The 12,915-nt window shown below is 45.5% G+C and overlaps 1 protein-coding gene across 4 annotated transcripts in view; it reads left to right on the top strand.

The window, feature by feature from the left end:
• Rab27a (RAB27A, member RAS oncogene family) overlaps positions 1-12,198 on the top strand; it is a 52,013-nt gene extending 39,815 nt beyond the window's left edge. For all 4 annotated transcript variants that reach the window (XM_028771376.1, XM_028771375.1, XM_028771373.1 and 1 more), the window contains 2 exons: positions 3,293-3,416; positions 11,618-12,198. In XM_028771376.1, the coding sequence (XP_028627209.1) occupies positions 3,293-3,416; positions 11,618-11,816 (323 nt within the window). In that variant the 3' untranslated portion in view covers positions 11,817-12,198. The remainder of the gene's footprint in view (positions 1-3,292; positions 3,417-11,617) is intronic.
• The last annotated feature ends 717 nt before the right edge of the window (positions 12,199-12,915 follow it).

Below are 12,915 nucleotides of genomic sequence, written 5' to 3' on the forward strand. Positions count from 1 at the left end.
GCCCTGCCCTGCCCTGCCCTGCCCTGCCCTGCCCTGCCCTGCCCTGCCCTGCCTGGCCCTGCCCTGCCCTGCCTGGCCCTGCCCTGCCCTGTTATGACATGACCATGTAATGGATGCCTTGACACATGTGCTGTGTGTTCTGCTGGAAGCAGCTCAGTGCCAAGGCTGCTAAGGGCCTCAGATGACTGACATCCTTTGCTCCCTGGAGATGCCTTCTCTCTGCTGGAGATCCTTCCTCATCCTCTCAGGAGGTGGTGAGAAGAGCTTAGGAGTGAGCCAGCCCAGTGCAGGAGCCTGAACAGAGAGAGCTGAGTCCTCTGAGCCCACATGATTAGAACTGGCTTACCATCTGTCTTCCTGTCCCACTACTACCCAGCCAGCTTTATTTTTTAAAACCTGTAAAGAAAGAGCTTCCGTGAAATTTTCCATGATAATCTTAGCTGGACTATTTTCTTTCTTGCTGGTGACTGTCGTTTATCTTGTTGTTTGAACACATAATCTTCACTGTGTCTCATCCTGGGGTACAGCTGTTTAGCTGTCTAGGTACATTCTTCTGCTTTAGAGAAAAATTTCAGATAATGATTAATCACCAATTACTTTAATTTTCATGAAAAAAATTAGAGATGGGAATAATAAACACCATTCAGATATGCTGGTGCACACCTTTAATCCCAGCACTTGGGAGGCTGAGGCAGGCAGATCTCTGAGCTTGAGGCCAGCCTACTCTACAGAGGGAGCTCCAGGACACCTAGGGCAACACAGAAATGTTGTCTGAATGCCTCCCCTTCTCCTGAGAGAGAGACAGAGACACAGAGAAAGAGAGAACAATAACATCTCTCTCTCTTTTTTTTTTGGTTTTTCGAGACAGGGTTTCTCTGTGTAGCCCTGGCTGTCGTGGAACTCACTCTGTAGACCAGGCTAGCCTCAAACTCTCGAACTCAGAAATCCGCCTGCCTCTGCCTCCCAAGTGCTGGGATTAAAGGCGTGCACCACCACCGCCCGGCTAGAATTTACATTTTCAATAGTTCTCAGGGGTTGCTGAGGCTGCTAGCCCATACCTCTTACCCAGAGAGTCACTGAATCAGTTAATCTTGGACCTGGGAAGTAAGTACTGTCATGTTCATTTATAGATCAGGATGCTAAGGTGGTCACATAACTCCCCCCTCAGGATAAGGGTTAGGGTTAGGGTTAGGGATGAGGAGAACACACAGCCAGCAACAGAGCCAAGCTTTCAACATTAGGAGATGTTTGTCACCATGGTAGTGGACGTTGCAGGTTCTCGTTGAGCACAGAAGGGACTAGTAGAGGAGAGGATGGAGCAGATCTTGAGGAAGTTGTGACTGGGCATTAAAGAGTGTGGGAACCGCACATTGACAATCTAGGGTAGAAGAGGCCTGCCATGTACTTTAACGGGCACAGTTACTTAGATCTTACCTGGGCAGGTCTTGTGACCCAAGATGTCTCCTGAAAGCAAAGAATAATATCTTGAAATTCAGGCCTGTGTTATTTAAGGCTTGGGGAGACTTCTTCCTCCTTCACCTTCCCTTGATAAGATATGTATGACCTGCCTTTGTGAGCAGGAACTGAAGTGTCTACACTCTGGCTGACAGGGACAAAGCACACACACAGTCATTCACTCTGAAACCACTCGTTGCAAAACTTGAGATGCTTCCATTTCTGGCATGTGGGGAGAAAGAAGTTGGGTTTCATGTTCCTTCTTTGGAAGATGGAACTATTTAGCACCCTCGAGCTCTTTTTTTTTTTCCCTTTTAAAAGAGAGTTCATTTTTATAATTTTTTTAAAAAATCTGTGTCTGTGTGGGTATGCACATGTGAGCGCAGGGGCCCTGCGTGGCCAGTGTAGCTGGTGGTGATGAGCCACTTAGGTGAATGGTGAGAACAGAATCCAGGCCCTCTGTAGGAGCAGTACATGTTCTTAACCACTGAGCCTTCTCTCCAGCCCCTCTTGTGCTATCCATAGTTAAGACTAGCTAAAGGGTTTTAGATGACCATTTCTGAAAGTTACAGAGTATGAATTGTGCTGTCCTGTTTCCCCCGGTCTTGGCGGCACTCATTTACTGTTTATTCTCAGTCTTCTTTTATCATTAAACTGAAGTTTGTGTTTGTATAAGACAAGGCCTCACTATGGAGTTCAGGCTATCTCTGAACTCAGAGCTCCTTGCCTCAGCTTCTGGAGTACTGGGATTACAGGCATGCACCATCACGTCCTGCTGCCATCCTCCTTTTTAACGTTTTATTGATTCTGAGTTTCACCTCATGTACCCCAATCCCCTTTATCTCCTCTTCCCTTCAACCTCCCCCTTGCAACTTCCCCCACAAAAGAAAATAAAAATCAAAACAAAGCATAAAAAAATTTCATCATGGAAGCTGTGGTGTGTCACAGTGTGTCCCACAGTACACTCTTCTGTCCACACATCTTCACTTGCAAGTGTTTACTGCAATGAGTCACTGGTCTAGCTCAAGGCCTCTGGCTTCTGCTACATCATCAATACTGGATCCTCAGTGGGACTCCTCTCAGTTATCCTGATGATGTCCTGTGTCAGGGAGATCCTGCAGCTTTGGGTCAGCAGCCCTTTCATGAGCTCAAATAGTTCATTAGGTAGATTTTGGGGTGGGCTAACTCAAAACCCTGAATCTGGGCCCGGCACACCCAGTTTCTTAATTGTTTTAAATAGATTGATCCTGCCTTAGGCTGATACAAAAATATTTCAGATACAAATGAAAGGACTGGAGTTAGCACAGGACACACCAAGACCAAGTTCTCAGAACAAAGGAGGTTTATTAGCCCTGGAGGGACAAAAAGGAACAAGGGAGAGGGAGGAAAACGGTGTGAGGGAGAAGGGCAAGGGATATTTGCTTCAGAGGGGCAAAGGACTGCCTCTGGATAAGGCAGAGGCAGACGTGGTCTGTAGGCAAATGGCAGTTTATAAAGGGAAAGGGGGAACCCCAGTTAGGATAAGTTGGTTTTTTGATTGTGCCCATTAATTAGGTGAGCCAAATGGGGCTTTTGAATCCTGGACTTCAATACTTTGATAGCTGGACCTCGGTGAGTCAGCCTTGGGAGGAGGAAGTAGCCAAATAAGGGACTAGACCTTGGTGGCCAGTTTTTAGGAATGTAATCTGTGGTTCAGCAAGACAGAGGGAAAGTATTCTATCCACTCTTTCCTTCTGTATATTCATTTGAGGTTTTCAGAAGCATCTTTGCATGGATTTTCTATTGGTCACATGCTTACTGTTATGACTTACGTATAACAAACTTTGCTGTGCCTTAGGCCAGCTACAGATGCACGCATACTGCGAAAATCCAGATATAGTGCTGTGTGGAAATAAGAGTGACCTGGAAGACCAGAGGGCTGTGAAGGCGGAGGAAGCCAGGGAACTCGCCGAGAAGTATGGGTGAGTATTCCTGTGGTGGGGTCTGGAGGAAACAGAAACATGAGCAAGCGAGTAACTGAAAAGAGAAAATAAGGAGCTTGGCTTTCTGGGAGGTGTCAAACCCCTCAGATTTCATGTGAGCATCACAGTGGGAGTTATCAAATAAACATGGGTGGGAGTGGCCTCTGCTGTCTCTGTCCCCTCTTGGCAAGCTCTCTTAGAATTTACAGGAAGAGAGCCTTGAGTGCAGACATACTGACTGTAGTGCCTTCTGTCCAACATGCAAAGAGAAGATTTGTTTTGTTTTGTTTTTTAAGACAGGGCTTCACTGTTTACTCCTGGCTGTCCTGGAAATCGTTCTGTAGACTAGGCTGGCTTTGAACTCACAGATCTGCCTCCCTCCACCTCTCCAGTGCTGGGATTAAAAGGTGTGCTTGGCCACCACCTGGCTAACAAAAGACTCTTAGAATATAAGGAAATCGTCTGTGTTTGCCAAGGAAATTTCAAAACCACTTTACATACCATTGCAGAGTTCTGGCAATTGGCCTTTTTGGGTATCTATCACAGAGCAGACACTGAGTTTGGCGGGAGGAAGTGAAGCTGCCTCTTGCTTTTTTTAGCTCGTTTTGAGTGGAGAGCCAGAAAATGCTGTCTTTCTCTTCAGGTTCTTGGAGTGGGTTGGTGGAGGCACCGCAGGATTTTCACATGAAAGGAGAAGGTGCAGGTAGCTTCACTTTACTTCTGTCCCACCAGGTGGGCAGGGGCAGGATTTCTGGGAAAGGAAAAGAGATACAAGAGAGAAACCATACAGAGTGGGCAGGACATGACTTTCTGCCTCTAGAAGCTCCCGCTTCATCTGGGGTGTTGTGTTTATAAAAAGATAAACAGAGAGGGGAATATGTTTTGGTGGATGTGTGGTGAGGTATGGGGGAAAGGGGTGCCTCGGTGGGCCCATGTTGAGGCATTCCTTCCCTATGAGGGACCAGCCACACGACTGTATAGTATAGAAGGGGGAGGGGAGTTAAGAGGGTAGTAAAGAGAGAGAGAGCAGAGGAGTAGAGAAGTAGAGGCTGTCCATTAGCACTTAGAGAGACAGGGCGGGGAGGGGGAGGAAGGAAGTGGTGAGGGGACAGAAGGAGAGCAAGAAGGCAAGAGCTAGAGAGGGAGGGGGCAAGCAGCCCCTTTTATAGTGAGTCAGGCATATCTGGCTGTTGCCAGGTAACTGTGAGGAGGAGCTTAGACAGAATGCTAACAAGGGGGACTCCCACCCGCCTTGCTGGCTTACTCTGAAGGAGATGCAGTGAGATTCAGAGCGTTTCATGCCAGGGTTGACGGTGTTGAGCCCTTAGAAACTCCTGGGAGCTTTGCATAAAGCTTGAGTATGGGCCTTACCTCTGTGGCTCGGTCCTGTGGAGTGTTAGCAGTTAAATTTCAGTTAGATGCTTGTATATGAAGAGAAACTGGCCTGGGGATGCGATGACGCAGTTGGCAGTGCTTACCATGCAAGCTTGAGGACCTGAGTTCGATGCCCCCACCCCAAAACCCCTGCTTAAAGCCTGGTGTGGTGGCATATGCCTTTAATCCTAGTAGTCAAGAGGCCGAGGCAGGCAGATCTCTTTGAGTTGGAGCACAGCCTATATAGTGAGACTCTATCTTACAAAACAAAACAAGTTGGGTGTGCTAGTTCTCATTTAATCTCAGAGCTAGGAGGCAGAAACAGATGCATCCCTGGGGCTTGCCTGCCAGCCAAACTAGCATAATTGGTAACTTCTAGGCCAGTGAGAAGTCTATCAAAATAAAAACAAGGTGGATGTTGCCACTCAAGGTTAACCTCTGCCTCCACTAACACATGCACATGTGTGCATATGAACATGCAAGCTGGTATGAGTGCACGTATCTGTTGCAGAGATCTGACTTTATGCCATTGTAGTTACATAGTCTCTGGAAATCTCTCTTTGTGTCCAATGCTGAATCTTGGGGTTCACAGGATGGGCTGTCAGGAAAGGAAGCTGATTGCAAACTATGGAGTTGGGTATAGGAAATGAGAAGCAACTAGAATTTATATCAGTGTCCTGAACCTGCTGGCAGCTGTTGCCTCTGACCTTGGTGATGTGGGCATCCTACACAAGCTGGACTCTATCTTATGGCTAATCACACACCTGGCTTAGCAGTCTTGAGTGCTATGGAGAGTCGAGGGGGTAGGACAGGTGCAAGTCTGGTTGCTAGGCTGTGCCAAAATGAGTCAGCAGGTAAGTGCCTATGTGTGAGAAATCTTTAAAGGGTAATGCCTCACTTCCCCCACACCTCTTCTGTGGCCCACTCTAAGCAGAAAGCAGTTTCTGGGAAATGCTCAGCCAGGCTACAGTGGCATACTATGTGGGGACCTGGGCATTGGTGCCTTTAACAGCTTCCCACATGATTTTCCAATGTAGTGGTCATGACCAACCCACTTGGGAGATTCTGAGCTAGAGGCTGGCAGAGCTAGACCCCAGGCAGTTCTGGTGGTGGAAAGGAAACAGAGGGGGCCAAACACCACAAGTCAGACTGAAGTGTTGAAAGAGATGCTGTTTTGCAAGGGAATAAGAGGAAGTTAGCCATGAGGCAATAGAGGCCATAGTTATTGCCCATGCTTTTGAGAAGTGAATGTAAAAGTAGGCCAGTCAGAGAAGTCTTTCAACAAGGATGTCTCTAGCACCTGGAGAGTGGAAGAACCAACCTGGCCCACTCTGGGTGTTCATCAGATCTTTCCTTGTTACTGCATGTTGGGTCTTGGGATTCTGTAATCTGCTCAGCACCAGAGAGCCTGGTGTTGCTTTCTGTTGTGCTAAGAACTGAGCCATGCGGGGACTGTCTTTTCCTGTGTCCAGCACATACTTGTCATGGAAGAGTCACAAAGATGGGCTGAGTCGCCAGGCAGTAGTCGTGCACACCTTTAATCCCAGCACTTGGGAGGCAGAGGCAGGCGGATTTCTAAGTTCGAGGCCAGCCTGGTCTACAAAGTGAGTTCCAGGACAGCCAGGGCTATACAGAGAAACCCTGTCTTGAACCCCCCAACCCAACAAAAAAGGGCTGAGTCAAGTTCTAATGAGAAGAGGATTTAACTGATGAGGATAAAGGAAGTGCCAGGAGAAGAGAGGAAAGGGATGGAAGCTGCTATGCTTCTTTAGTCACAGAAGATAACTGGCACTGGTAATAAGCCCCTTTGCCTTTTTTTTTAAAAATTCCGAATGGAGAAAGCCAAGGAAACTGTGAATAGGGTTAAAGAACAACTGAATGTATATACTTATGTGCTGTGCACATAATTGGCCACAGATCTGAGATGAGGACTCTGCCCCTCCCCCCTGCTGGTTACACTCAAAGTTTCTGCAATGAAAGCTCAGTTGAAAACCTTTATTCTGTGTTGGTGATAGATACATCGGCACAGACCATGTTATAGACTTTATTCTGTGTTGGTGATAGATACATCGGCACAGACCATGTTATAGACTTTATTCTGGGTTGGTGATAGATATATTGGCACAGACCATGTTATAGATTTCAGGGGTCTGAACTCAGCAGTGCTCTGTGCTAACTCCAAACTAGGGAATGTGGTCTGAATTTGGTCTCTGATTGTTTGATCCCTTGTAAAGGAATTAATGAGGGCTGGTGATGGCTCTAGGGTTAAGACTGCTTGTCACTCTTGCCGAGGACCAGGGTTTCATTCTCAGCACCTATTCCATAGCTTACAACTATCCATAAACTCCAGAACTGAGAGGTCCAATGCCACCCTCTTCTGACTTCCTCAGACACAGGAACACACATATTCATGCAAAACATTCATACACATAAAAATAATAAATTTTAAAAAGAAAGAAATTAATGTTGTGTTATTGTGCATACTTTGAAACAACATAAGCTACAACCAAACACACAAGACTGATTCCTGGAAGCCACTGTAACTCATTAGAGAATCCAGATCTTCTTTGCTACAGTCCTCCTGGTTCTGGTGATCATCACACAGTCCTTTTCCATGAGCACTCAGCATTCATCAAGACTCGCCATGAATTCTGGATCCACATGTAAGGCAAACACCTAGATACTTTTAACAAAACTCTCTAGAGATCCTCGTTGTCATTCTGACGACTTCTGAAGTGCTGGGGACTGAACTCAAGGTCTTGCACATGACAGGCAAGCACTTTCTTAGAGAATATATGAATATATGTATATTTTTATATATGTAGTGAGATATATATATATATATATATATATATATATATATATATCTATTCCATTTCTGCATTGGGTTAAAAAATATTTTTAACTATGTGTAGTTGTCTGTGTGTATGCAACTACCCAGAAGGTACACCACAGATATCAGAGGCAGAAGCATTGTTTCTCTGGAGCTGGAGATACAGTTGTGAGTGCCCGATATGGGCACCTCAGTGCCAACTCTTAATCCCTGGCAACTTGGTGTTAAGCTTCCAGTTTTGTCAATGAGTAAATAATAGAAGAGAAGTCATCTATTGAGGATCATGCCCTGAGGATATCCTGGTGGAGAAGTACAAAAAAGACAGTCCCTTGTGTTGAATTGAAAGCAACTGTTATCATTTTGTTTACTTGATGTTTTTTGTTTTTTAATGGTGATGAATCTGTTTTTTTTGTTTTGTTGTTGTTGTTGTTGTTGTTTTTTGAGACAGGGTTTCTCTGTGTAGCCTTGACTGTCCTGGAACTTGCTCTGTAGACCAGGCTGGCACAAACTCACAGAGATTTGCCTGTCTCTGCCTCCTGAATGATGGTATTAAAAGTGTGTGCCATGACCACCCAGCCTATTAAAAACATATCAAAATATTCTTTGTCTCTAGGAACTCCCAAGTAACTATAAAGTGGTCATTTGTAGGTGGCTATAAATAGGAACCAACCATTTTTTAAATCTATAGAAAGAGCTCTCCCTGGCAGTGCTGCTCTAGCACCACCTTGTGGACGTAAAGGATAGTACCAGCTTTCTATGGTTAACGTAATGATCCTTTTGAATTTATGTCTAGATACCTAAACTTGTTCTCAGGTAAGATTTTGGAAAAAAAACCACAAGTGTCAGGCATGCCTTTAATCCAAGCACTCGGGAGGCCGAAGCAGGAGGGTCTCTGAATTCCAGGCCAGCCTGGTCTACAGAGTGAGTTCAGTGTGAGTGAGGGCTACACAGAGAAATTCTGTCTTGAAAGCCAAACCAAACTTAACCAAACCAAAACCAAGATGCTACTGAATGTGCAGAAATGGTGCCTCTGACATGCTGGGATTGCAGGCGTGCACCACCACATCCAGAAAGAAGCCTCTCATGTTAAGTGTTGTACCTGTGTTTATCTCAGCCCCTTAGCACCACGACCTCCAACTACTGCTCCTCCTTTTCACAGATAAGGAAAAGGCTCCAGAGATATGTTGGGAGCACAGGACTTGATCTACAACTTAGAATACATGTTGTTGTTGTTTTCTGACTGTCCAGTTCTGACTATCCTGGAATTCACTAACGCAGACCAGGCTGGCTTGGAATTCACAGAGGTCTGCCTGCCACTAATACCATGTGGGACTCTGTGGCCAATCCAATCTTAGTTTGTTGTTGCTTTTGGTTTTGAAGCAGGGTCGTGCTAAATGGTTCTGTAGTTCAGGCTAGTCTGGCACTTCGATACCCCAGCCTCAGATCCCCAAGTGCATGTAAAACAAACAAACAAACAAGCAAACAACATAGTAAGCTGGGAGTGGTGGTACACATCTGCAATCCAAATACTGGATAGTCTGAAGCAGGAGGACTGTGAATTTGAGGCTAGCCTAGACTACATAGAAAATCCAAGATTCATTTGAGTTACCTAGTTAAATCTTGTCTCAAAAAACAAAAGGTTGTGGATGTTACTCACTGGTTGATCCAAGAGGGCATTTTCTAGTTGAACAGGGGCTATAGGATGTATGGGAACATATGTGGGAATGGAGAATGCTTACATGTGTGCTATTTATTATTGGAATGACTTTTAGGGGTGTATGCTGCAAGCATCACAGCCAGAAGGGAAACGGGTCCTTCAGACTTCTGGAGTCTGACACTAGGTGGTTTATTGTAAGCATATTTAAGTACAGCATAATTGTGGGGAGTAGTTTCCTGGAGTAATTCAATCACCAGTGCACAGGGAAGTATAACTATATCCAAACTCAAAGTATATGTTACTTCTTCCAAGAAGATGGGTTCTAGAGATAGGCTACATTTACTAGCTTAAAGGCCTAGAGGAGGATCTGATATGTCTCCATCAACTAGATAGTGTAGAAGTCCTTGGGTCTATAAAGTACATGTATTCTATTGATGGAGAAAACTAAAAATAAGAGGTCTTTGGAGGGAGGGTCTGTGAAGGATAGTGATGGACAGGAACCAATGCAATGATGGAAGGGGATGTCTCAGCGGGTCCATGCTGAGGCATCTCTTCCCCCTCAGGGACCAGCCACACACCGTTATAGCATAGTATAGAGTTTATTCAGGGCATGGGGAGCGGAGCCAGGAGAGTAGTAGAGGGAGAGAGAGAGAGAGAGAGAGAGAGAGAGAGAGAGAGAGAGAGAGAATGAATGAATGAGAATGAGGTGGAGGCTGGCCATGACCACGTTGTGAGAGGGGGAAGGGAAGGAGAGGGGGCAGAGGAGAACCTGCAGGCAAGGGGTCAAGGGAGTAAGAGAGTGAGGAGGGGGCAGGCAGCCCCTTTTATAGTGGGCAGGCCTACCTGGCTGTTGCCAGGTAACTGTGGGGAGGAGCATGCCTGGTTGTTGCCAGGTAACTGTGGAGGTGGAGTTTAGACAGAATACTAACAGTCTGGGATAAACATTCTGGGGAATTTGGGTGAGTTCTAGCTCTATAGATAGTAAAGGTCATCAGGTCGTTAATGACCTCCACTGCTAGGTGGAAAACAGGTGGTACATCTTTTTCTTTGAAAAGAAACTTCTGTGAGCTTAACATTCCTGGTTTCCCTAGTGATCTGTCGATGCAAGAACCTTTGTGCCCCCTGAATAAAAAATAAATAAAAAGGAAAGGAAAGAACATGACTACTCCTGGGTGTGGTGGAGGAGAAAGTTTATTGTACACCTTTGGGAGAGCAAAGCCAGAGGCTGGAGCATCTGAGAGAATCTGGAGTGGTCACAACCCTGAACCATGTGAGGAAAGGGGGAGGGGAGGGAAAGAGAGGGGAACCAAGTACAGCAGCCAGGAGGAAAAAGGTACAGAAGTGGAGCATATCCAAAATGTCTGGATTATATAGGGAAGAGGCCCTGGGCTGGAAAGTTCAGGGTAGAGGGTGGTGTATGCCAGCCACATAGGAAGGAACTGAGAGATGCTGGAAGAATCTGGAGGCCAGGTCTGCTTGTGTGTGTGTGTGTATGTGTGTATGTATGTATGTATGTGTGTGTGTGTGTGTGTGTGTAGAAACTTAACACTCCAAACACCAGAGAAATTAGGGCATGTAATTAAAACTCCCCTCCCCCTGCCATTCTCCCCTCCTCTCGCATCGTTTTTTTTTTTTTTTTTTTTGGAGACAGGGTCTAATGTAGCCCAGGCTTTCCTCAAATTTGCTGTGTTGTAAGGCTGCCCTTAAACTTATGATCTTCCTGCCTCTACCTCCCAAGCTAGGGTTGTGGGTGTGCAGCACTATCCCTGGCCCTGCCTTTTCTTAAGTAAATGCTGGCTCTACTCCCTGTGGAAGCTGTTGGTGGTTGCCTAGACAGTATTCATACCCCATCCCCTCCCTCCTCATAGAAGTACAGTTTACTTTACACATGCATTCTGCCCCAGGATGACTTGCTGTTTGAGAGAGATGGATACAAAATGCCAGCTCATGGCTGTTTGAGAGAGATGGGTGCGAACACCAGCCCACGCAGCAGACTGATTGCCCTATGCCAATTGTGATGATGTCATTCCTTTAAGCATAAGCAGGCATTTGTGTTTTAGGTGCTGGCAAATGATATCATTTTGAAAAACAAAATATCAAGGAATGGTTTTGAGAGGCACACACATTGGAATAGAATTCATTTTTTTTCTTGTAATTTGGCACATTGGATTAAACTGAAATGCTATCACCTCCTCTCTGAGCACACTGAAGTCACACTGTTGTCATATATATTTATCCTCAAATTCTCTAAATTGTGAATGACCAAAAAAGTTATGAAAAAAGTTAGTATTCTGTCTTTCTTTCCACATTGTTACCCCAGTGATTTCTGTCTTCCAGAATCCCCTATTTTGAAACCAGTGCTGCCAACGGGACAAACATAAGCCAAGCAATTGAGATGCTCCTGGACCTGATCATGAAGCGGATGGAGCGGTGTGTGGACAAGTCCTGGATTCCAGAGGGAGTGGTACGGTCCAATGGCCATACCTCTGCAGATCAACTCAATGAGGAGAAGGAGAAGGGCTTATGCGGCTGCTGAGACACCCAGTGAGCGCCTGGGAAGCAGCGCATATCGCCCCTGCCTGCCAGCTCTTCTGTAGAGATCAAGCTGGCAGGGGGAGATGAGCAAACAGCACATCATATGCCAAGTGTGCCTCCTCATCTCCAGTAGGATTGACTCAGCATCCATTTGTAACTCTTGCAGCTTTATATGATTTAGTCCATGAATTGGGGGAACTGTTTCACAGAGCCAAAAGTGTCTTATAAAAGCCCATGGTGGCAGGTCATTTAGGGATCCAAGATTTGAGCCATGAAAAATTTCACCTGTTATGTAGAATGCTGATGGTCCTGTCACCTACCTCAATATAGACAGCCCTAGAGTCTCATTGAAGACATTAAAATGTTCGAGCAATGAAAAACTAGCATGGTCTCAAGAATCCAGATTTCAAAATCCATACTGTAGATTAATCACTCTAACATGTGGATCAATGTCTTTGAGCACTGCTTTTAACTTAGCCTTTCCTTTGACATGAACATAAACAGATGGTGGCCATATCTATAGACTCTGAATAGACCAGACTGACTCACTGTGAGTTTGGCGGTGGAGGGAAGGGTTTGTAGAGTAGGGGTGGGTGAAGTAGGGATCAAGTTTAGTCAGAATGTCTGGCTCTTACCCGAGGGGTCATGGAGACCCTTGTGTTTATCCGTGGTCTGTTGGTTCAGTCCTCATCTGAACATCGCTCATGCTTCTGCTGTATGTATGTATGTTTGTATGTATGTATGGTCTCTTCATATGTATGTATGTTGGGGCTGGCATCTCAGGCTCTGCTTTCACTTGTCTGTAGACTGCTAATCTGACTTTTCCATCAAGCTTTGGTAGTGGTGGTGTTTCCCAGTTTGTTTTCTCCCCCATTAATGTAACTCTTTTTAAATTAAACAGCATGTTTATTTGCTATCTGGAGAGATCAATGTCTATATTTAAGCAGTCACATTTGTATGCCAGGATAAGAGAAGTGTTCTGTAGCCTGTAGCTTTCACTGGGAATGTGGGCACATGTTTTTTTAACAGTTTAAAGGAAAACATGTACTTTGCATGTTAGTTTCTTCTTTCCTTCTCTCTCTCTCTCTCTCTCTCTCTCT

The sequence above is a fragment of the Grammomys surdaster genome, unplaced genomic scaffold (assembly GCF_004785775.1).
Source record: "Grammomys surdaster isolate TR1022 unplaced genomic scaffold, NIH_TR_1.0 206, whole genome shotgun sequence".
NCBI lineage: Eukaryota > Metazoa > Chordata > Mammalia > Rodentia > Muridae > Grammomys > Grammomys surdaster.